Raw genomic sequence first — 21,042 nt, 5'->3', positions numbered from 1 at the left:
GAGTATGGGAGCACTCCCTTCAGATTGTGCCAAAACTACCATCTTCTTGCTTGCTTTTGGAACTAAGATGGATGCTCTAGAGAAAACTCAACCTTGCTTGGGTTGGGAAGAACGTCGCTCGCTCCGGAGTGGAATGAAATGCAAAGCTTTGATCCTCATGCTCGATTTCATGGGAGCTCTGGTTACTGGAATTTACCGTCCGCTACGAGCATTTTCCCGAGACTAAAGAGCATGGACGAATCAAGCGTTTGCTTATTCGCTTTCCTCTGTGTAGAGACTGGTGGATCAAGGGGACGATGTCCTCCATGAAGAGTAAGTATGCGAGCATTCCTCTGACCCGAGTATCTTGCACTTTCAGGAGAGTTCGTCCTGTTCTAAGGGACAAATGCCCGACTCTGGAGGATTTGAAGCAGCTCAAGTTCACAAAACGGGTAAGTGCTTTCAAAACAAGCAAAAAAATTCCTTTTTATCTTGAAGCCTCCAGTGTTGATAAGAAGATCACTCCCCCACTCAAAAGGTTTTGCCCTCTGTTGTTTTAGCAATCCATACTTCTGAATCTAGGTAGTTAAAAAGAGAATTTTTCCATAGCTACATAGCTACAAGAAGCATATAGACAAGGGAACTATCCCCCAAGAATTTCTAGATCTGAGAACACACATATTAATCTATGAACAACTCCAAAAACAAGTCACAAGAATGCGATGGAGCACGCATTTGCGCGATCAAGCAGAAAAGATACCTCTTCCCCTAGCAATCCCTTGTGTCGGTCCCACTGCCTCTTGCTCCGGCAAACAATGAAACAGTAAGGGAGAGAACACTTACATCGTGCACTGATTTTCCATATTCTGGTTCTCACAATGGAAGCAAAGGGGATGGGGGTTCATACATAGCTAGCTATCCTATTATGAACTTTGTTCGTTCACAAAGAACGATGTCCTCGTCTCGTCTTGTTGCTGATCCCTTTGTGCTTACAGCTGCCCCGCTGCAACAATCAATGAACTAGGCTGGGTGGCTCTCTGTGAGTGCTAAAGCTAAGGCCTGTTGTGACAATGCAGGTATGATAGCAGTTGAAAGATGTTCAACGCATTGACTGGATGTGAAAGCACGCTTTCTTTGCGATGCTCTTACCACAAAAGTCCATCCAGTCCAACAAAGCTGCCGGCTTGATCACAAAATCCCGCCATACAGTTGTAAGAGAGGTTTTGCAAATTCGCACTTGACTCGCAGATTGAGAAACTCGTTAGGAGCTCAGCCGTAGCCAGTCGATGTTTCAGGGAAAGGTACAAATCTGACCTTTGTTCTTTTCCTTTTTCGAATACATGGCGCTGTTGAAGAACAGATCATCGCTGAAAGGTTTGATCGGCTCCCTCAGGCCGGTATACATCGAAGAGGTGCGCTACTACTTCTATCCGCCTATCAACGACCACACCCTCTTTGCCTTTGTGTCAATCCTCTACCTGGCAAGCCTGCCCCCTGAAGATCAAAAAATCCCTTCCGCCGGTTTCTCAGGTCGGTTGTGGGGAGCGCTTTTGTGGGAGGAAAGGCGTGCGCGTCGTCGAGGATGCTGTTCGTCGACCGGGCATTCTCGACATGGCGGTGCGCCCCCTCAAGCCTCTACGTCCCCCACCGGATCTCGCCTTTGGTAATATCATGGATTGCTTCTTTGTTTTTCCAGGACGGCGGGAAGGATGCAGCGCGCTGCATGGTAAGTTTTGACCCGAGTGCCATGCTAACGCGTCCATCTGTTACTAACAGGGAAGGCTCAAAACTCCACCGGATTTGGTGTTCCCAACATCTTGGACCTTGTCTGCAGGCTGCTGGAGGGTGACTACTTGTTCTATTTGCCAGTGAAGAACCTGGGATGGAACTTGCGGGCTGCCGTTACCCCTACAACAAACATGGTAGAGGAGTACTCAACACTCAAAGGTGACAGGAACGCCTTGTGTGGAGGGTCACCAGTGTTCCCGGCCGAGGAATTTCCAGTAAGGCTGCCGTTGTGCGGGATCCGGTCCAACCGGCTCCTGAGCTCGCTGGTGCTGCACCGCCCGCCAAACTCAGCACTCCCACACTACTACACGATTGTCAATGCCAGCGCTCACGCGCGTCTCTGGCTCGGCCGCTACGACCTCCGGGTCTACTACGACCACAGCTTGACATGTAAGTTAACATGCGCTCGCTTCTCGCTGGTTATAACTTGCTTCCCGATCGTTTCTAGACGGCGAGATGTGTACCCCTGGAGCTGCTTTGGCCGAGGAGGAGGTAGGCTTTTATACTCCTCCACATTCCAGCTATGGAAACACTGTACTTATATTCAAGCCCTGAGCGATGGTTTCATGGTGGAGCGCCGGCAGTCGTTAGTGGAGGTTAAACTGCGGCACTCTACATTAGGCCTGGCGTCGTACGTACGTACGTACGTCAGGTGTTGTCATATAGAGTTTCTTGCGTTGCCTGGGGGGGGGGGCGAACCCGGCAAGCTACACCACATGCATCCCGAGGATTACGAGCCACTGCCGGAAGCAGCTGTGGCGCAGGATGAGAAGCTGTGGAAGGCGCTCCAGCAGCTGCGGTATCCAGCGGTTGCTAACCCATCGTATTCACTGCTGCTTGCCCAGTGCTGTGTGTTTAATGTGTGCGCTATTCTACTGCCGCTGGAGCCCAAGGCCAAGCTCAAGTATCTGTTCAAGCATGGCGTGCCTGAGCTCTATGAAAATCTGGAGGATGACGACACCCTTGACAAGCTGTCAAGGGCGATCATCAACGAGGCATAAGAAGCTTATGAACCGAGCCACAGGCAAGACATAAGACATAGTTGTGTTTGTGTCGTTCGAATTGAATCAATACATGTATGAAAAGCGTCATTCGAATGGACTCCGAAACGTTATCTTTCAAGAGTTGGAGCACAATGGCCTTTAAACCATCGAGGAAGCTAAATCCCACAGCGTTGAGAGAGATGAAGCAGCTTTCCTCATACAACCATGAGTGTCAATCCAGCTCTTGGTTCGTTGCTTCGTCACGAACTTCACGCCCCGCATTCTCTAAAGCACTGGATTCTCACAGCCTCTGCATCTTGCACTGGAATGGCGTCCAACTCACACAAATATGATCATGACATTTGCAAAAAAAATCTGAATTTAGCAAAACGTAAATAAATTATAATCCAATCGTATATTACAATCTGGAGCTGGTTCATCGTAGGTGAAGTCGATGTTTTTTCTTGGTCTCTTGTTCTTTCTATAACATTTTGGAGAAAAAAACTCTATTCCTGATTTTGTAATTTCACATATTGTTTTTACTCAAAACTCATGGCATAAAGTTTAGAGGTACGTGATAAGGTGGCTAGGTGGTGTGGAAGATGTGCAATGTGCAAGTGGATATGGAGGATGACAACAAATGTATTATATAAGCTAGTGCTTGAGAATTTGTGAGGCAAGCTTTTTTAGGTCACTAAGCAAGCCTAAAAAGAAAACTAAGGGCCATGCCTTAATGAGAAAAACTTACTTGTGTTGAGCGTGATGTTGATGACCTCCCTCCTGGGCCCAAACATCTGCGTGACTCTCCGCTGGTCCACTTGCTTCCCGATAAGCCAAAGAAGCCACATCAGCAGTTCGATCAATCGGGAAGGCATCCCCTAGCATCTTTGGCTAAAGAAAATGTTCTACATATTATTGGTAGTGCCAATTTTGAATGGTCATTGATGATGCTGGGAAAAATTCGTGCAAGCTTAAGTGTCACACCAGGGATGGAGAAGAGGGTAGGAGGCAGTACTTTGCTTTGACAAGCAACCAGTGCCACACATTGCCAGCCCATGGGCTTGGCATTGATCGTTGACCCATCCAGTTTGTATATACTTATAAATGCTTTGTTGATCTTGAACAAAAATCTCATTCTAGGAAAGCAGGTTATTTAAAGCATGATGTGGCGAGGAATTCCATTTTATATACTCTTTAGTGTTGAAAATGTTAACTGCAATTTTAAAAATTCTTGTGTTTTGAAGTACAAATTTTATAACTTCTCATTTGGGATTTACTTTTATTACACAGCCGGAAGTGTCTTGTAGCAATTGCAAGTACTGTATCTAAAGCAGCTTTTGCTGCCAGAATCTTGCGAGTCACAGCTTGACTGCCTTTTAGGCAGGCTTTTAAATATGCTCATGGACGCATACCAGATCACAGTGGGCTGATGTTTCTATCTTGTTGTGTATGATTGCAGCGCTCGAGCAAAGCAGTTTCATTTTTTGCATCATCCCCTCGTACATGTACGCACACATACTTTCGGGAGAGGCGGCTAACCAGGCCAACTTGGCCTTGATGCAAAGCGCCCAGACTCAGAGCTCGTCCACCCGGCGCTCACAGCCCTCAGTGTGACTGTCCGAGAGGCCGTTGTTCCTAATGCTGCCATCAACACGGAGTTGGTAGCAAATGTTCCTGTCACCGGTGTGATTCGTCCATTGCCTACTGCTCCAGAGGTTGCTTCCGCCAATGCCGTCACCATTGGAGAGGTGAGAAAGTTCATAGTTTCCTCGGTTTTCTTGCTTAAAGTTGCTTGAGCAGGCGTTAGAGGCCGCAGGGCTGGGAGCAATCGACCAGCCGATTGAGCTCCAGTGGGTGGCGCTCCTTGTGGACCATGCTATGGCCGCTGCTGTGACGTGCCTGCTGGCGTTCGCCTCCAAAAAGCACTGCGCCACCTTCTTCCCGTCGGCTGGGCGCAGCGCCGCCCCTGGTTTGAGCGGCAGATCCTGCCAGCAAGCAGCAGTTGCCAAGCACGCCTGAAAACACAAAACTCCTGAGATTTCCGCAAAACCCTAGGGTCCAGCCCTAAATTTCTAACTTTGGCTGTTCCCATGTCGGCGCACGGCAAGCGCAGGAAGAAGAAGCCTGCGAACGGCGCTGCCGACGTGGGGGCGATAGATTTCAGGGATATGGTGGAAGCGAGTTGTGGCAAGGATGTGTTGGAGAAAATGGAGCAGCAAAAGAAGCGTAGATTAGGCGAGCAGGACCTCCTTGATTTCGTGAAGTACCTTGAGGCTGGAGTACAGAGCAAATCCGAGGAACGCACCAAGCGGCTCTTTGCAGTTTCCCCCTGTTCGATCACCGAGATGGAGTTTAAGTTGAGGTTTGGACTAATCAGGCAATTCGCCGGGTCACCACCCTACGACAGGTAAGCATTCTCGGTTTTTGGTCGGGATCTGTAGTATTTTCGTGCAGTTTCAGGAACAAGAACATGAACATGCAGCCTGACGCAATCAAGCTCGTGGCAGCCTTGCATCAAATGGAAGTTTTGAACTCTTTCAAGGCAAAAGGGGATCCCAGAGCGGACAGGGGCACGGAGGATCTCGTGCTGTGCCGTTTCCGATACTTCACGAAGCCAAGGAGTCGCACAGGGACGAGTGATCTTTTGGTTGTCACCGATTATGGCGACCGCGATAGACCGGCTAGAGAAAGAGGTGATTTCAAGGTCTACGTTTTTAAGGATGGGAGTCAAGTGCTCCGCATGGTGGTCGATTGCAAGACTTCACCCCAGGCTCGGGATATTTTACAAGCTGCCATGCATGCTATAGCTGAGGACAAGTGTGAACTCAAGGAGGAGCGATGCCCTGTTTACCTCATGCTGTGGTCGGGTGACGGCTGGTACCATGGGATTCTAGAGATTGACGGATTTGTGTACGTGAGTAATGGAGCTCTTGTAGAGCCCTCCCTTAGGCGTAAGTGGGATTGTGATAAAACTACCATCGTCTTGCTTGCTTTTGCTCTTGCTTGGAACAGGTTTTCCGGATGCTATCCCCGCCGAACAGATGGATCCAAATGGTGATTTTCTCGCCAACTCCACGCCTAGTGCCACAAAAGCACAGATTCGAAACCGGTTTGCTACGTGGAAGGTCGATATGGACGACCGAAAGCTCAATATCCCCGATGGCTATCATCCGGTGGGAAAGCTCTTCAGGATCTGGGAGGTTTGTTTTTCAATCTGTTGTTGCGAGCGATTCGCTACACTGGTGTGCTTTGTGCAGGCCCATGATTTCCCCATGTTTGTAGATGATGCAAGCCTGACCGAAGGGAGTCGTCTCTTTTACGAAGGCTTCCTCAAGATCCTCGTCGGCCAAGAGGTTGCTTCTTGGGACCGTGACAAGGTCATCTCGACTGTTCTCAGTTTCGATTTTTCTTTAACGTGATGTGTGGTGTGCTACAGGTCCGGAGCAGATGGCGCGAGAGGTATTTGGAGAAGGCAGAGCTCAAAGTTGCACATAAGCTTTGTGCTCGGGATGATTTGGTAACCCTTTGGTCGGAGCTGGCGGAGCAGATGGCTGCGAGCGAGGAACCACTCAGTGATGACGGCGCCTTCGAGTAAACATCAACAATCCACATGCTTGATACTGATACTGGTTTTTGCCTTGCCAATGGTTTGCTGTAGCGATTAGAAAGGGAATGGACCAAAATGGGTCGTCCATGAGATCCGAACTCGGAGTGGGAGAATCTGAGTCTTAAATATGACTTTATAAGGTGAAAACTATAAAGCAAAACCAGTATTATCAGAAGTATCATTTTATTATTTAGAGATCATTCCGTCATCGTTTGATTTCTCGCTCAGTTATCGTCCCGAACATAAAGCTCTTGCACAATCTTCAATACTTACCTGGAACAGAGACGACTTGCAACCGCGCAGCAAGAATCATTCCCATTACCTCACAATTGTTGATGATCAAGGACAACAGAAAAATTGTCAAAATCTTTAAGCTTTCGCATTTTAACTGAAGCACACTCCAAGATACCTTGGTAAACGATCGTGCTTGTGCACTACAATTTTCTTTGCAAGCATTTAAAGATTGTTAACAGCAAGCATTTACAAAACCAGAAGAATCGTCTCCAAAATCCCGGACTGGCAAACTTAGTAGCATCAGCGAGTAGTGGTGGTAGTCACAAGTTAGACGACATCAAAATCTCTCCTCCCTATACAGTGAGTTGCCTTCGATCAACTGGCGAGACTTTTCAGCGTGCCTGGATCGATCGATCAGTGAGCCGAGGCTGTGGATCATAGGTAGTGCTCTGTAAACACGGAGGAGCTGAGCGTTTCAGTGGGACAAAGCGTGGCCGAGGAGAGCAACTCACCTGTGTTGCCGCCGCCAGCTCCTCCGCCGCCACCCCCGAGCTTGCCGTGCTTCATCTTGGCTAGCTCCACCTGCGTTTGCATGAAGAGCTGCATCCTCTGGAGCTCCAGATCCTTGGTAAACTCCATGCGCTGCCGCTCCAGATCCATGAGCTGCTGCTGCTTGGCGCTCTCGATCCGCTCGTAAACCTCCCCAAACTTGATAATGGCCCTCGCCAGATCCTTGAAGCTCCCCTCCACCTTCCGCCTCTTGGACGACGAAGCTCTTCCCTCGTTGGCAGCCGTGGCGTTTCCATTGTTCTCGCAGCTATCGGTCATCCCGGCACTAAACTCTCGGCTGGAGGAATCGTTGCTCGTCGCTTGCGCTTGCTGGGCTTGCTGCTGGCGATGGTTCCTCGACTGATCTCTGCTAACTGGAGTAGCAGTGAGAGCGGCGCCGGCGCCGGCGGCCGGGGCAATGCCGTTGTTTGATGGCGGAGGAGTCGACCTCTTCTTCCCTTTCTTCGATGGACCAATGAGTTCGTCCAGCTTCACGAAAAATGGCCACTTACTGGGGCTCCCCTCGCTCGCCAGCCTCGCCTTCTCGATCTTATACTTCTTCTTGAGCGTATCTAGGCGATTCTTACACTGGACATCGCTCTTGCCACTTCTCCCGCTGGAGCTCTCGTCCAAGCACGACCTCTTGGTCACCTCGTCAGCCACCTCTCGCCAATGCTTCTGCTTGAGATTCCCCCTGTTGAGATGGAGATACCTCTCCCCCCAAGCGTCAATGAGCGCCAGCGTGGCCCCCTCCGTCCACGCGTCGTCACGGCCGTGGCCTGGAGTGCCGCCGTCAGCCCTACCCTTGCTTGCCGGTGGAAGAACCCTAGCCGCCAGTTCTTGTGAATGCTGCTGGGGATGCTGGAGAGGACTCTTGTGCTGCTGGTGATTCTGGTGATGGAGCGACAGTGATAATCCGCGGCCATTGCCGTGCGGCGCCGGGAATCGATCGAGCGGGGAAGAATGGGGAAGATTATGCTGCCCTACCTCTCGATTCGTGGCCGCTGCGATCGCTGGAGGAGGTGCTGGGGCGTGGATTTGCTGCTGCTGTGTGTGAATCTGGTGATGGCCATGGAGCATGACATGATTTTGCTGGTGGGGCTGGTGATGGGGCTGGCGGTGCTGCTGCTGCTTGCCCTGGACTGCGTAGGGCTCCTCGGCCATCGCCACTGCCTCTCTTCTATCCTAGGTCGAGAAATGCTTCAGGCGGCCGGAAGGCAGATCTGGCCACTCACAGTATGACGCGTGGCAGCCACGGCTTTTTTCCGGCAGCTTGCGCGGTTTCGATTCTCGGCCACTGGAACGCACGGAATACGTACGGACGGAAATTAGGGCTTGGCGATGGTGGATAGTGCTTCTCGACCAGGCGGAGGGATTCGCCTCTATGATCGCGCCCAAGAACAGGGACGGCGGCCCACTACCAGCGTCGTGATCGCAGCGCTCCAGGAGTGTGGGAGATCGAAAGACCTGGCAGTGGGGAGGCGAATTCACGCGGGCATTGCTCAGATCGGCCTCGACGCCACGGATGTTTACATCGCCAACACGCTCATCGCAATGTACTCCAAATGCGGGAGTTTGGTCGATGCGCGCGCGGTCTTCGATCGATTGGATCACCGCCGCACGGCTGTCTCATGGAACACGATGATCCTGGGCTATGTCGACGCCAATCTCGGCGACATAGCGCTGGATCTCTTCGATCGCATGGATTGCGCGCCGGGGATTGTGTCCTACCTCGCGGCTGCCAGGGCGTGCGCCAGTGCCGCCGCCAGGGAGGAACCCCAAGAAATCGATGGAAATATCGTCAGAGCTCATTCCCTACGGAGCGGCAGAGAGATCCATCGCCGGGCCTGGCGAGAGGGCCACCGATCCAGCAGATTCCTTGCGAATTCACTGCTCACGATGTATGCCAAATGCGGGAGCTTGATCGATGCTCGAGCGGTGTTTGACGAGATTGCAAGCTCGGGAGAGATTGTGGCGTGGAATGCGATGATCTTCGGCTATGGCGAGGCCGGCCATGGCGCTGAGGCGCTGCGATTGTTCTCCACGATGCAGCAGGAGGGATTCGTCCCGGACAAGGTCACGTTCCTGGCTGCGATCAAAGCTTGCTCTCCCTCGCTTCGATCAGGGCCAAAGCTCCAGTGGTTCTTGCTACAAGGGCGCGCGATCCATTCCATGATCGCCAAGCTTGGCTATGGCCGCGATGTGGTCATCTCGAATGCCCTGATTTCTATGTACTCGCGCTGTGGCAGCGTTGCCGATGCCCGCCGAGTCTTCGATCAAATCGATTCTCCCAGTCTCGTGTCTTGGAATTCGATCATTGCGGCCTATGCCGATGCCAGCGATGGAGCCATGGCGCTGGAATTTCTCTTGAGGATGGAGGAGAGTGGCTGCGATCCTGACAGTGTCACATTCCTCGCAGCTCTCAAGGCTTGCTCGACCCCGATCGAAGAACAAGGAAGAGATCTTCTCGAGAAGGGGCGAGCTCTTCACACGGCGCTTGCGAGCCGGGGATTCCATCGCGATCCCTTCGTTGCCAATGCGCTGGTAACGATGTACTCACGGCGCGGCAGCCTGGGCGACGCTCGATCGGTGTTTGAGACGATCGAGAAGCCCTCGATCGTTTCCTGGAACGCGATCATCCAGGGTTACGTGGAGAGTGGCGACGCAGCGGTGGCGCTGGATCTGTTCTCTCAGATGCCACATTCGATCGATCCGGACGCTGTGACCTTCCTGGCTGCAATCAAGGCGTGTTCTTCCCTGGCCGCGCAAGAACAAGGGCAAAATCTCGGCGGCACGCCAGTGAAGATCCAGAGCCTGGCCAGGGGGAGAGAGATCCATCGACGGGCCACCGCAAAGAATCTAGAACGCGAGATCGCAGTGGCGAATTCCTTCATTGCGATGTACGCGAGATGTGGATCCATGGCCGATGCTCGCAGTGTGTTCGATCGAATGGAGCCGCGATCGCGCACCGCTGTCTCGTGGACAGCGCTCATGGCAGGATACAATGATGCCGGCGAGCCCGATCGAGCGCTGGAGTGCTTCGAGCGCATGATCCAGGAGGATCGGTGCAATCCGGATGGAGTGGCGCTCGCGGCAGTGATCAAGGCGTGTGGGAGCTTGGGCGCGCTAGAGATCGGCCGGAAGATCCACTCACAGTATTCCTCCATGGTATCCACCAAGAGCCCTAACAACGAACTCTCGATACTGGCCAATTCCATTGTGGATTTCTATGGCAAGTGCGGGAGCATGGACGAGGCACGCGCGGCGTTTGATTCCATCGAGAGCGCGCGCAGGGACGTCGTGACCTGGAACTCGCTCATCGCGGGCTACAGCCGCGCCGGCGATTTCCAGCAAGCTTTCGATCTCCTGGAGAGGATGATGCAAGGGGAGGAGCGATTGCGGCCCAATGGCGTGACGATTCTCAGCATCCTCAGCGTGTGTGCTCGCGCCGGGCTGGTGGATCGAGGGCGAGAGGTGTTCTCCCGCGCCGCCAGCTCTGGCTATGGCAGCGGCGTGGCGCTGCGGCTGGAGCATTACACCGTGATGGTGGATCTACTAGGGCGGAGCAATCAGCTGGAAGAGGCGGTGGAATTGATCCGGGGCATGCCGTGGGAGGCCAATGCCAAGATCTGGATGACGCTGCTGGATGCGTGCGCGAAGTGGAGGAATCCGGGGATCGCAAAGCTCGCCTTCGACTCCGTCATAGGGATCGATCGAAACAACGCTGCCGCTCACGTTCTCATCGCTAGCATCTGCGAGTCTGTGTAATAAAAATGGTTTTCCACAAAAATATGAATTCTTGTTTTAACTTGAATGATAGATGGCATGAATACTATTTAGAATTATCTTTGCCATGTTGTTTGCATTTTTCTAGTCCTCACACTCCTTTTCACACTTCCTTGAGTTAGTCGTCCTGATGTTTGCTACTTTTAAATAGTGTATTTTTACATGCCAGCCTCCATAAACATTTGTCTTTGTTGAGATGTGTTCGTTTGAGATGCAAATTGTTACTATGGTTTTCATTTTGATCTCATTGTTTCGGTGAGAGTATATCTCTACATCTTTGAGCCATAGAGTGCTACTATGTTGATTTTTTACAGGTGCCATACACTTTGTAGCTGTCTGATTGTGTATAGTCTCATCTTCATGTTTGAGCCTTCTGTTCTCTTTTGCCACATTAAAATTTGAATGGGAAAGAAGACAAGAAAACGTGGTAGGACTAGAAACGGCAACGTGGCTAGGGGTCAAGCTCATACTGTAATCTCCTGAGTTTAGACTTTTCAGGAGGTCACCCAACCCAATACTATTCAAACCCAAGGACACGTAACCCCAAATATCCCAAGACCCTTAACCGATTGGAAAAGAAGGTGCATTCTTATTCATGAGCCCTTTCTTTCTATATTTGAATCCCTATGGATCATCTCTCGAGTTGTTCCCTTTGGTTACTTACACATACGTGTACTGGCCCAAAGTATTGGCAAGCAAAAATTTCTAAGTGTAGGGAATTTCATCTCGCATGTGAACATGAATTTCATAAAATCATTCATAAATATCAATTTCATCATAAACTTAGTTTTGTATTACCTAAAAACACAGTGATATTTTGTTTTGTTTCTTTTTATTTGATATCCAAAAATTTATTTTGCCTCATTTCTTATCAATTTCTAAATAGATACAGATGATTTCAAGAGTTTAATCAACATTTTCAACTATGATCATAAATATTTTTCTCTAAAATTCTCATATCCAAAGCCACAACTTTTAACCTTTTTAAATTATTATGTGAAGGTTTTACCGAAAATCTCTAGAACATCACAAGAGGGAAATCAAACACTTAATTTTGCTAGAGTTGGTTTGAGACAAGGGATAAGCCACAAGCTATAAGCCAAGCCAAAGAATAAACTTTTTATATATTTAAAGAATTTTGCTTCTTGTAAAGTGGGGTTATGGCTAATACATATGAACTCTTAGCCACATTATCCTTTCTTGCATTGCCACATTTCTTTATGTCTTTTGCCACACAGGCTTTGACATGGTAAAAAAGAATGAAATTTAATGGGAGGTTATATTTAAATTCCTTCCAATACCTTTGTTTAGCGAATTATATATCTTATCACCAATTGTGCTCCCCTTATACCAAAACTTATGTAGTGCATATTATCTCTCTCCCCTTAAGCCACCTGAAAAATGAGAAATTGTTTGATGAGAGAGCTTTTAATGGCTATTTTATCCTTATTTATCCCCCAAAGTTTCAAGGATCCATAGTGATAGTATATCCAAATCTCATCCCATAATCACATGCATTACAACTTGTTTTTCTAATCTAGGCCAAAGACCAAAATTTTCAGGTTGATTTAAAGACTTGAGTTGTCTTGTGTTTCATGCTCAAAACACTTTAAACAATCAATATAATGGGTCCAAGATTTAATTGGGCTCTTGCTTTACTTAACAAAAATCTAGCTATGGTGTCCTTAAAAATTTTGGTTGATGCTTTTGCATATGTTAGATCCTTGATAGAAAAAAGAAAAGATAAGTTTTGTGGGGAATGCTTATTATTACTAGAAAGTTTTCTTTTAAGTTCTTATAAAAGAATTCACAACATGGCATATCATTGGAGAGAAAAACTTTCTTTCTTAGTATATTCTTCATTTAGATTTAAATATAGAGTGTAAGATCAATTGTGCATAGAGGCTCAATTTGGAACTAGTTCATACTCAAAAGTATCATATAGATCTTCCATTTGCAATAAAATTTTGTAAGCTCCCACTTTATATTCAAATATGTAATTTCATTTTTATATATATTCTATAAAGTCTATACCAATGAAATGAATCCTCTTGCTAAAAAAGCCTTTGCCCAAAAATAAAATAGCAAGAGCAAACAAATGCAAAAATGATTCCGAAGTGAAATATTACTTAAGCTCCCGTTTTTTAGACTTGTTTTTAGGAAGTTTTGTATGGTTGTTTTTCTTGATTCCTTTAAGTTTATACAAGTTCCAAACATCAATATATTCCTTAAACCTTGTAAAAAATTCTGGAATGAAAACTTTTAAAAAGTTGTGCAAGTTCAATGTGTTGCATAGATAAAATATGTTTTCCATTTCAAGCTTCTGAAGAAGTTACTTGTAAAACCACTTATATACCAAAAAACAAAGATAAAGTAAAAAAAAAAGCTAATAAAAATAACAATGGACTTTATCTTGTTCTTAATTCCTATGAAAGAGTGTTCATTTCCCGAAATATTGTCTATATCCTTTCAGCTAATAGAGATTTTTGTTGGCTTTGGATTGGAGAAGTGAATTTTCAATTTGGGGAGTATCAAGCATAGCATTCTAAATTGTTTTATAAACTTCTATCAATCTAAAAATAATGTAAGTTGTAGAAATCTAAAGAATCTATAAATGAAATATAAAACTTGTGTATGTATAGGATTGTATTAATAGCTTGCCATTTTATAATATGTAGGAACGATAGCTTCTAATCATACATTCTAGTTGCCAACCTTAATCCCTACTCATCTAAGCAAATTATAAGCATTCTTCACTCCCTACTTTGCTCCCCCTACTTCCAAAGGCATGAGCTCTTATAAGTTAGTTGTTATTTCCTACTTATCCTTCATGACAAGCACTCTATGTAATCTATAGCTTTGCAACACATTGTGATGTGTAGTCCCAAGAGCCTTAATGATCTATTTTATGCTCTGATTTTGTAGTAAATAGTGTCTCACAAAGTCAAGTAGCTTCTTTTTAGTTTCCAACCCATTCAAAGAAGTAAAATATAAAATATCAATAAAGTTAACTTTGCTATTTTGACAACCCCAAATGGTTATTAAACTGTTACTACAATCCTTTGACCCTAAGCTACTGCCATGGAGCTATATGAACTACCTTTTATGTTAGACATACCAAGATATAAATGTTAGCAAGTGCACTTGCAGCCCTGCACAATAGCCCCATTGTGGAAAACCTAATTCTGGAGGCTAGAGGAAGGTACTGGCATTAGCGTTAGTGCAAATGCTAGCATTAGCAATGCTCCTTGCTACCTGTCGTGGTTGTGAAAAATCCATAGAGGGCACATAATGAAAGAGGAGGCAACGAACAACAAAACTTTAGTTTAGAGGGGAAGGTGGATGGTGTTGTCTATGGAAAAAAAAATTATTAGAAGAATAGGCAATAATGCTTATAGTGACTTTTAGTCCTTTTTCACCATCACTCTACAATTTTCATAGTCTCTTTTTCCTCCATTTTCTAAAGAGATGGAGGTAGCACTAAGCCTTATTTAATAGAATAATGGCTAGCATCTTAAAAAACACCACTCATGCTTTCTAGAATACCAAACTAAGATACCACCATGTGTCATCAAAAGGATTTAGTGTAGAATAAGTCCAAAAAGGTAGTAAATAAAGTAAGAATAATAGGTTGATTTTGAAATTTCCCCTCATAAGATAGCTCTAAAATTTGAATTGCTCACCTTTAAACTAATTATCACCTCAAAACTACTCAACTTTTTTCTATTTATCTGCAATTACCAACATTATGTTAATAAGCTGTCCAAGCTTGTTACTACCAGTAAAATGGCAATTTAGTATAAGCTTGGATGAAACACATGGTGATATTATAGGTATATGTTCTCATAACATATACAACCTATGACTATTATCAGATATAATATTTTTTGACAGACAATCTGACTACCTTAACCATGGGGCACCGTATTAAAGAGATTTTTTATCATCCATTTGTGAATTTCTTGGACACCTAGTTCTAGAAATAAACTCCCAGTCACCTAATCCAAAATCCACCACTATTACTACATTTGATAGAGATGGAGACGCAAAGGAGGAGAAAGAAATAACAACACTTTGAATTCTCATAATCAAGCACTATAGTGAGATCAATTATAAGTGCACTGAGTAGCAATAATGCTTTCCCATATAACCACCTCACTCCCAAACCACTCCTGTGTAGCTTGAGCAACTTTTTGGGTGGGTGGAGTGCATCCTCTTTGCCTTTGTCTTTATTATTTTATATAAATATTCTAATTATCCTACTAAAGGTGTATTCCCACAAAAAGTATGAGTGAATGGTTTCCAATATAAAAATTACTTTTGTCATTTCCATTATTGAAAAAAATATTTATATTAAAATATAGAAAATGACAAATTCTATAGTACTTTAAAAGACCTCAAAATTACATCTACCAATAGATATAGTAATGAATTCTCTATTTATTATATTATGTTGTCTTCCAATATATGTTATAGCTAAACCAAAGTTTGGAAGATTTGGAATTCTAAATCCTCAAGATATAGCTAAAATAGCTACAATATTTAGAAAATTAATATCAAAATTAAATGAAGAAGATCAATATTCTGCTGAATTTTCAGATGGTGAGCTAATTAATACTTCTGTAGGAATAATAGATTTAAGAATCAAAGTAATATATGAATGTTCAAATGAAGAAACTTTTAGAGGTAGTAGTTTAGTAGCTGGTTTTCAAAGACTTTTCTATCCAAATATTAATGAATTACAACTTAATTGTCCTGCATCATTTGAAAATGAAAATACAGGATATTTTATACAATATAACTTAATTCAAGAATGGGTTTTTCCTAATAATTTACCAAAAATTTATAATAAAAGGCTCACTTCGGTATGTTACCTTAAACAACATACATTATATAATCCACAAAAACTTTATCAAGATGAGTATTTAATTTCTCCTAATGGAAAAGTTATGTTAATGGTTACATCAAATTGTCAAATTTTTCTTTTCTTCCAAAATAAAAAGATATGGGAAACAGAAAGTTTTATAAATTATAATTATATTTGTGTATTGAAACTTCAAAATGATGGTAACCTTGTTTTATATAGTAATAAAAGAGTATTATGGGCAACTAATAAATATTGTTCAAATAATCCTAATTGTATAATTTCCTCATATTTAACAATTAAAAACGATTGTAGTATAGTAATTTCCTTAGCACATTATCCAAACACTATTTGGTGGATATTACAGAGAAATTATTTATGCTAATGTTAGATTAATACATCTATATTCCAATAGTTTGGAGTTTGTCCATTTACAATCTATGTAATTTAAAAATAGCAATTGTTTGCTAAGTATTTATATTATTTTTTTTAAATAAAATAATGAAATACCCTCTAAAATTCAAAATATTATAATCATTCTTATGATTTCACCACAACGAAGATTGTCTTTTATCTAATTTTGTTTTAAAATATTTTTTATTATGATATATAGTTTGTTATGATCTGTCCAGTATGTTGGTGCTATCCATGTTTTTGTATATATTATATCTTTCATCCATATATGATCTATTAGTTTCTTATAATGTGTATGTATTTTATTATTTATATGTATCCTTCTTTCTCCATTATTGCTTCTTCTTTCTGATAGTCAATATTGAAATCTCCTGTAATTATTATTGGTTTCTTATTATCTATTTTTTGTATATAGTTTTTATGAACTTTTGTATATTTATTCCAGGTTTTCTATGTAAATTTATTATCTGTAATTTCTTTTTATTTTTTCTAGTGATACAAATGACATTGCCATTCTTTTTTTAAAAAAATGTTCTACTTTTTCTGATTTATAGTCATTTGCATGCAATATTGGGTTTTTCATATATATATATATATATAAATTTATTAAAATATAAATCCTCATGTTTTGCGTTCTTACTTCTTTCATATATATTATATTATATCTAATGTTAATAAATTATGAATCACTCTTTATCTTCTTGATGTACAGTAATAGTTTAAATATCTTGTACTGCCCTAGAATGTGCACAGAACAAACTTGTCACTCGAGCCATATGGTGTGAAATATCTGTCACCTAGTCTCTAGCTCACCAATCCAAGCCACACTCAAAATAGTAAGTAAGCAACAAAACACTCTTATACTCTAGAAATGCTATTAAACACAGAATCCTCAAAACACTGCTTCCCAATCTTATCCTTTAGCATGCGTTGTAATTGTGCCACTTGGTCTAATCCATGTCATGCCCTAACCACCTCATTTGAGATCATTCACGAGCTTGTGGAGTACACACTCTTGTAGAAATCCCAAGCTAGAATGATTACCCATTTAAGGCTAAGGTTTATAAACCCCACATTTTAGGGTTTTGCGGCAGGGATGGGCATTCCCATCCCCTTCTTCCGGCGTGGCGCTGGATCCGACGCCTCTCCGCCGCAGAGCAGGAGGAAGAAGAAGCCGCCGGCGACGCTGCGCGAGCTCGCCAACGAGACGATCGAGGAATGGAAGTCGCGGCACCCGATCCATCCCGACGACATGAAGCGCCGGATGGAGCGCTACCGCTGGGAGGTGAGGAACAGGCCGGATTACACCAAATCTCCTGAGGTGGAAGAGGAGATGGCGCGCGTCAAGGATCCCTTCGGCCACGCCCTCAAGAAGATGAATCCCGAGGAGCGCGAGGAGGCGCTCAAGATGAAGGAGATTTGGGAGAATAGCTTCGAGTATAAGTTTGAGCAGCGGTGCTTGCAGCTGGAGAAGGAATGGACAGAGCTGGAGATGGAGAGGAACTCGACTCCGGCGAGAAAGGAGGATACCAAGATGTGGAGATCTTTGCCGCCAGTTCCTGGGCCGAGGGGGATCCCGCTGGTGAGGAAGGCGCTCAGCGGGGAGAATGAGGCCGCCGGAAGGATCATGGATTTTCTCAAGGAGCACTTGTTTGGGTTGTGGGGGTATCGCCAGCGGCCTTATCCTCCCGATCGTCCCATCGATGCGCAACAGGCCTTTGGATTCAAGTGGCTCCACAAGCGCTACGCGGACTGTAAGTTCTCGCTCTTCTTTCTCTGCGCTTCCTAGTTTTTCTTTTTCCTCTTTCTTGTTTTGAGTTCTTTGACCTTGCAAACGTTGAAAGGATCTTTAGTTACTGGATTCGTGTTTTATGTCTGGGAGTCGTGTGTGGGTATTTTGCTGGGAGTCGTGCAAGTGATCTCTCAGTTTCTTTGTTAGATCGTCTCAGCGTTTTGCTTTTTGGAGGTTTTTTATCATGCGCTTTTCTTCTATTCTTACATTTTTTTTCCAGTCACAATGAGATACTTCGTGTTATTTGTATGAGAGTCGTGTGTAAGTGATCTCTAAGTTTCTTCTCAGCGTTTTGCTTATTGTGTTGCGAGTTTTCACCATGAATGATGTCCGCTCTTTCTACTCTTAACATTTTCTTTTTGGTTTTCCAGTCACAATGAGGTCGGGAGGATGGTACTATAAGGATCGCCTTGGCAGGACAAGAGGTCCGATGGAGCTTGTCAACATGCAAACTGCATGGGCTGGTGGCCTGATCGACAAGAACACATTTATCTGGGGAGAGGATATGGACGAATGGGCTCCAATTGGGATGGTTTATGGTCTCGAACGATGCATCAATCGCTGGGACAGTAAGTTATATCCTCCTTTTTCGTAGCTTTCCATTCATCTTCTCTTGTATGCAGTCAAGATGGTTACTCTAGGATTGGCTCTGGTTTACAAGCTGTCTAGAGGCATTCCACTGACTACTCCGAGGAAAGGACACGAGCCGAAGACTCTCCAGCAGCTCCAGAACGAGGCTCTCGAGGACCGTGAGCGGCAGAGGGCAGTGCTGAGGCTAAATGGAGGTGTTTGGCCTGGAGAGCGTGAGCCTACACACACTGTCTTCCTCTGGGCCGGTGGCTCTCAGCTCTCAGACCACTTAAACAGGTTTTCGGAAACAATGCCGGACAAATTCATTTCCTACCACATGAGGTGAGCTTTTATTTGATTCGCGCCAAGTACAGTTGAAACGTTTTCTGTTGTCTTGCCACAGGAAGAAACTTATGAAGCTGTGTCCCGCTCTGCGGCCAAAGGATTTCATCAATATTGAGAAAGTTATGGACGCCTTGACTTACCAGGCTGATTGGTACCGAGAACCTCTAGGAACTTTTAACTCGCGACCAGATTTTGAAAAGGAGTGGTTCAAGGCAGTGAAGGTGAGATTTTTCTGCGGCTGTTGATTCTCTCATCGGTTCTTCTTTGTACTCCAGAATGAGTATCTCCGGACGATCGATGATGTGGAGTACTTCTTTAGCTGCATTGACAAGGCGCCAAGTGTGAGGTTTCCAAGGAAACCTGGCGAGAAGCTCATTGTGGAGCCGAAGAAGAACGAGGGCGATGCTCAAGGTAACCTGGATTAAAAACTTTCCACCTTTTGCCTTCCTCGCGAACTCTCATAACGCCTTTCTTGGACAGACTGATTGATCCATACACAGTGCTGCGAAGGGGGAAGAACAATCCATATCTCCGTCTGGTGTTTTAATGGCGGGAGCTCTTCGACGAAAAACGGCTTGTGCAAGATCTGGCAGCCCTTTAAATTCTGGATGCGATCGTTACTGGCTGGCTGCATTCCAGATAAGTGGATATCTTTTTTATAATCCTCGTATCAATCTGTCTGTTCTTGAGGCAGGCATTCTCCCTTGAAATCCACGAGAGAAAAGAGTGACCTCCCACGATCTTGCAAGAATCAACGGCGTGTGGCTCGCCACGTCCGGTGCCACCGCATCGGAACCGTTGGTTTGCTATTTGCTATAGCGGTGTGGAAAGGAGGGTCCTTTAGAGAGAGAGAGAGAGAGAGAGAGAGAGAGAGAGAGAGAGGGTCTCGTCAGGCTTGGGTGAGTTGGGTTATGGTGTCATGGCGCCTTCGTCGGGATTTTGGTGCTTGGTCTGGCCAGTGATCGTCTTCTTGGGCAGGCCATAGCGCTTGGGCTTTGCTGTGTGTGTGAGTGAGAGAGGGTGGTTTTGAGTGGTGATTGCTCTAGGGCTTTGAAGGTACTGAATTCGCAGGATAGCCGCATTCCCGAGGGAGCTCCTTTGCCGGAAAGATCCAACACTCAATGGCCGGAGTTGGCTAGTTCACAATGCTGCTGCCATCGAGCTGAGGTAGCTTCTCTGGTTTTTTTTTTTCTTCTTCTAGAAAACAATTTTCCCCTTTTTTTTGGGCTTTCTTGCACGCTAGTTTCCTCTAAAGCCTCTGGTTTTAGCGACAATTGAGCATGGAGGGGACGAAAAAAGAAGCAAAGCCATCCAAGGACCTTGAAGGAGGTAGAAAAATTGCGTTTTTTCGAGAGGAAGAATTTCGATTTTTTGGTTGGTGCGTGTCGTTGTTTTTCCAGGCGATCACACTTCGACTGAGCCCGATGGCCCGAGTGATGTCGAAGGAGAGAGCTCGGCACATCCAAAGGATTTTCCGGTAAAACTTTCGCTTTGAATTAAATAGCTCGCCGACAGCGACACGCTGACGTTGTTTCTTCTTTAACGCAGCAGTCATCTGATGAGGCTAGCAAATGCGCCGTGGACAAAGCAAACTCTCAAAGTGGAGACGATGACACAACATCGCCGTCTCCCGGGAAACGCCCTGTAGAGGTTTGTATACTTGTATTCCTCTGCGTTGCGGGGAACTTTCATATTATTCTTTGCAAGTTTGATACGTTTTTGCCTTCGTCCTTTTGCTCCCAGGGCTATGCTTTCGACAAAGCGCCTCCCCCGATAAAAACACGCCGAGAGGGAGCAGCATCGTCGCATGCGTCTTCTCCTCCAGAGCTTTCGCCACCGCCATCGCCCAAGAGAATGCGGGAGCTTGAGCGGAAAGAAGGAGTGTTTCGTGCAATCGTCCCTCCCAAGCAAGGACTCCAACAAAACCTCTGAAGTCACAGTACAGCAAAGAAGGAAACGCAATGGTAAATTTTTCCCTTTCCTGTAGTTTCATGCTATGGCTTCTTTCTTTCTTGGAGAGACGCTTTACTCTCGTTGCCATTGTTGCATTCGCTACGTACATAACATAGTTTCGTTTTCCCGTAACTCAATTCCTTCTTCGAGGCAAAGCAACTACAGGGAACGAGGAACC

General features: G+C 45.2%; 5 protein-coding genes across 6 annotated transcripts; 4 read left to right on the top strand and 1 right to left on the bottom strand.

Moving 5' to 3' along the window:
• The first annotated feature begins 1,661 nt into the window (after positions 1–1,661).
• On the top strand, positions 1,662–2,369 carry LOC9630445. Its single transcript, XM_024685345.1, has 2 exons — positions 1,662–2,157; positions 2,216–2,369. The coding sequence occupies exons 1-2, from the start codon at positions 1,899–1,901 to the stop codon at positions 2,320–2,322; spliced, it is 366 nt and encodes a 121-aa protein (XP_024541113.1). The 5' UTR covers positions 1,662–1,898; the 3' UTR covers positions 2,323–2,369.
• Positions 2,370–4,814: 2,445 nt separating this feature from the next.
• LOC9657271 lies at positions 4,815–6,345 on the top strand. Its single transcript, XM_024680288.1, has 5 exons — positions 4,815–5,157; positions 5,205–5,701; positions 5,763–5,950; positions 6,008–6,103; positions 6,187–6,345. Exons 1-5 carry the CDS (start codon positions 4,841–4,843, stop codon positions 6,343–6,345), a joined length of 1,257 nt encoding a protein of 418 aa, XP_024536056.1. The 5' UTR covers positions 4,815–4,840.
• Positions 6,346–6,763: 418 nt separating this feature from the next.
• On the bottom strand, positions 6,764–8,396 carry LOC112349931 (trihelix transcription factor ASIL2-like). Its single transcript, XM_024685228.1, has 2 exons — positions 7,104–8,396; positions 6,764–7,040 (listed from the first exon to the last, which is right to left on the bottom strand). Exons 1-2 carry the CDS (start codon positions 8,302–8,304, stop codon positions 7,027–7,029), a joined length of 1,215 nt encoding a protein of 404 aa, XP_024540996.1. The 5' UTR covers positions 8,305–8,396; the 3' UTR covers positions 6,764–7,026.
• An 85-nt stretch (positions 8,397–8,481) lies between these two features.
• Positions 8,482–10,908, top strand: LOC112348176 (putative pentatricopeptide repeat-containing protein At3g01580). The gene has a single exon (XM_024680282.1). It carries the CDS (start codon positions 8,482–8,484, stop codon positions 10,906–10,908), a length of 2,427 nt encoding a protein of 808 aa, XP_024536050.1.
• A 6,363-nt stretch (positions 10,909–17,271) lies between these two features.
• Positions 17,272–20,996, top strand: LOC9657270 (protein TIC 56, chloroplastic). 2 transcript variants are annotated; one of them, XM_024683406.1, is made up of 10 exons: positions 17,272–17,958; positions 18,368–18,565; positions 18,620–18,908; positions 18,970–19,132; positions 19,187–19,322; positions 19,392–20,078; positions 20,155–20,240; positions 20,312–20,388; positions 20,463–20,561; positions 20,655–20,996. In XM_024683406.1, exons 1-6 carry the CDS (start codon positions 17,301–17,303, stop codon positions 19,394–19,396), a joined length of 1,449 nt encoding a protein of 482 aa, XP_024539174.1. In that variant the 5' UTR covers positions 17,272–17,300; the 3' UTR covers positions 19,397–20,078; positions 20,155–20,240; positions 20,312–20,388; positions 20,463–20,561; positions 20,655–20,996. The 2 variants fall into 2 exon arrangements, with proteins under 2 accessions (XP_024539174.1, XP_002962001.2); XM_002961955.2 differs by having other exon boundaries at positions 20,460–20,561.
• The last annotated feature ends 46 nt before the right edge of the window (positions 20,997–21,042 follow it).

This window comes from Selaginella moellendorffii, unplaced genomic scaffold (assembly GCF_000143415.4).
Source record: "Selaginella moellendorffii unplaced genomic scaffold, v1.0 SELMOscaffold_1, whole genome shotgun sequence".
Classification (NCBI taxonomy): domain Eukaryota; kingdom Viridiplantae; phylum Streptophyta; class Lycopodiopsida; order Selaginellales; family Selaginellaceae; genus Selaginella; species Selaginella moellendorffii.
This window is presented reverse-complemented; position numbering and strand designations above follow the sequence as displayed.